Genomic DNA, 2,235 nt, shown 5'->3' with positions numbered 1-2,235 from the left:
CAGAATCAGAAACGCGCTTATCCGCAACCTAAGCGATGAGGCGATCACGCAGCTGACAGAGTTCTTCAACATGCATTGGGCGGCGGTAACGGTGCCAGGAGAATGGAAACGTGCAGAGGTAGTAATGATCCCGAAGCCCGGGAAGATGCTACAAGTGGAAAACTTACGACCAATATCGCTTACATCCTGCCTAGGAAAGCTGTACGAGCGAGTGGTTACGAAGAGATTACATCAATACATGGAAGACGAAGACCTGTACCCACATAGCATGTTCGTCTTTCGAGCGAAGCTATCCATCCAAGACGTTCTCCTACAGATCAAGGAAGAGGTCCTCAGTAACATCCCGTACAATGGAGAAAACATACTCCTGGCGACAACGTAAGCCACGAAGCCATCATGAAGGAGCTAAACGACCTCAACAGCGGTGACAGAATACACAGCTATGTTAAGGCCTTTCTATCCAACCGCACGGCTACGGTGGGACTGGACGACCTGCGCAGCGACAAGTTCCATACCCCCAACAAAGGAACGCCGCAGGGATCGGTCATCTCAGCCATACTTTTTAACATCGCTATGATCGGGCTGGCCCGCAGGCTTGAAAAAATCGAAGGCATCCAACACGCAATCTACGCCGACGACATCACAGTCTGGACCAACCAGGGCTCGCTCAGCCAAAAGGAAGAATCCTTGCAGGTGGCTGCCACATGCGTGGAAAAATACATCAGAGAAAGAGGCCTCACCTGCTCAACGGAGAAGTCCGAACTTCAGAGAGTAAGGAGAGGAAAGAAGACGGAGGAAATCCTCAATGTCATCCTCGAGGGACATAGGATATCGGAGAAAGACCAGATCAGGATCTTAGGAATGTGGGTGCAGAGCAACCAGAGGTCCTCTCACACACTCAGCCTCCTCAAATAAGCAACAGCGCAAGTCGCAAGAATTATAACCCGAGTCTCGCAAAAGAGAAGCGGCATGAAGGAGGGAGACACTATCAAGCTGGTCAGGAGCCTCGGGATCAGCCGAGTCACGTACTCCCTTCCGTACCACAACACCAACAAGGGTGAAAGGGATCAAGCCGACACCCTCATAAGAAAAGCATACAAGACAGGTCTCCATCTTCCATCCAATACAGCAACGGAGAAGCTGCTTAGTCTCGGGGTTCACAACACCTTCGAAGAGCTCAGGGAAGCACAACTGGCAACGCAGCGAGAGAGACTCCAGCAGACTCGCGCTGGCAGAGAGCTCCTATTAAAATTAGGATATCCAGAAATTAAAAGACTAGAACGAAAACCTGCGAGCATACCAGACGATATCGGCTGCACGCTTAAGGTAAGCTCGCTGCCAAAAAAACATGGATCCGAACCTGCACGAAGCCAGGCGAAACGCGCGAGCAAAATATGTAGAAAAGTATCTGGCAGGCAAGGTGAATACGGTATACACCAACGCCGCGCAATACCCCTACAAAAGGGGGAAGATAGAGCAGAAAGCCGTAGCTGTAGTGATAAATTCGGACTATAAGGAAATCACTTGCGCATCGGCAAGGGATTGCACGATAACCGAAGCAGATGAAATAGTTGTTGCTCTAGCGGCCGTGGAGGGATATCGCGCAAACAGACCCCTGGTAATACTCACAGACTCCAAAGAGGCATGCCGTAACTATATTGTCACGTGCTGCGCATGGGCCCTGAGGAACGAAGAAGACGTGCGCCGGTTTTTCATTCCTCTTCTTCTTTTTATATGTGGAAGAAGAAGAAGAAGAATGAAAAAGAGGAAGCCCAGTTTTCTGCCGCTGGCGCACCAGGCTCTGGTCGACCTGTCTTGTAAATAGCATTGTGTAAATAGAACCTGTAACAGTGTGGTCTCGAAACCGCTGCAGCCGAAGAATCGCCGGATTGCCGCCGTTGCCCGTGGACATGCCCAAGGAAGCCGAAGCACGTCCGACCGGCGCAGCAACGCCCGCTTGGCAGCACTACCGGGAGCCGCGGACGCTTTCCGGTAAGGCTGACGAAGACGTGGATGATTGGCTCACCAATTACCAGCGGGTGAGCAAATACAACGTCTGGGATGCTACTCTTCAGCTGGCCAATGTCGTTTTCTTTCTCGATGGCACCGCGCTAACTTGGTTCGAAAACCACGAGGCGTCGATAACGAGTTGGGACCGCTTCATGAAAGAGCTCCGCAGCTGCTTCGGAGATACCGTTGCCAAACGAAAACGCGCTGGGCAGTCTTTGCTTCAGA

The 2,235-nt window shown here is 51.5% G+C and overlaps 1 protein-coding gene across 1 annotated transcript; it reads left to right on the top strand.

Annotated features, from left to right (window-relative positions):
• Positions 1 to 396: 396 nt before the first annotated feature.
• LOC149346329 (uncharacterized) lies at positions 397 to 915 on the top strand. The gene has a single exon (XM_089541297.1). The coding sequence runs from the start codon at positions 397 to 399 to the stop codon at positions 913 to 915; it is 519 nt and encodes a 172-aa protein (XP_089397423.1).
• Positions 916 to 2,235: the final 1,320 nt, after the last annotated feature.

The sequence above is a fragment of the Amblyomma mixtum genome, chromosome 4, assembly GCF_055824585.1.
Source record: "Amblyomma mixtum isolate Tamu chromosome 4, ASM5582458v1, whole genome shotgun sequence".
Classification (NCBI taxonomy): domain Eukaryota; kingdom Metazoa; phylum Arthropoda; class Arachnida; order Ixodida; family Ixodidae; genus Amblyomma; species Amblyomma mixtum.
Note: the sequence above shows the minus strand (reverse complement) of the source record. Positions and strands in the feature narration are given on the sequence as shown.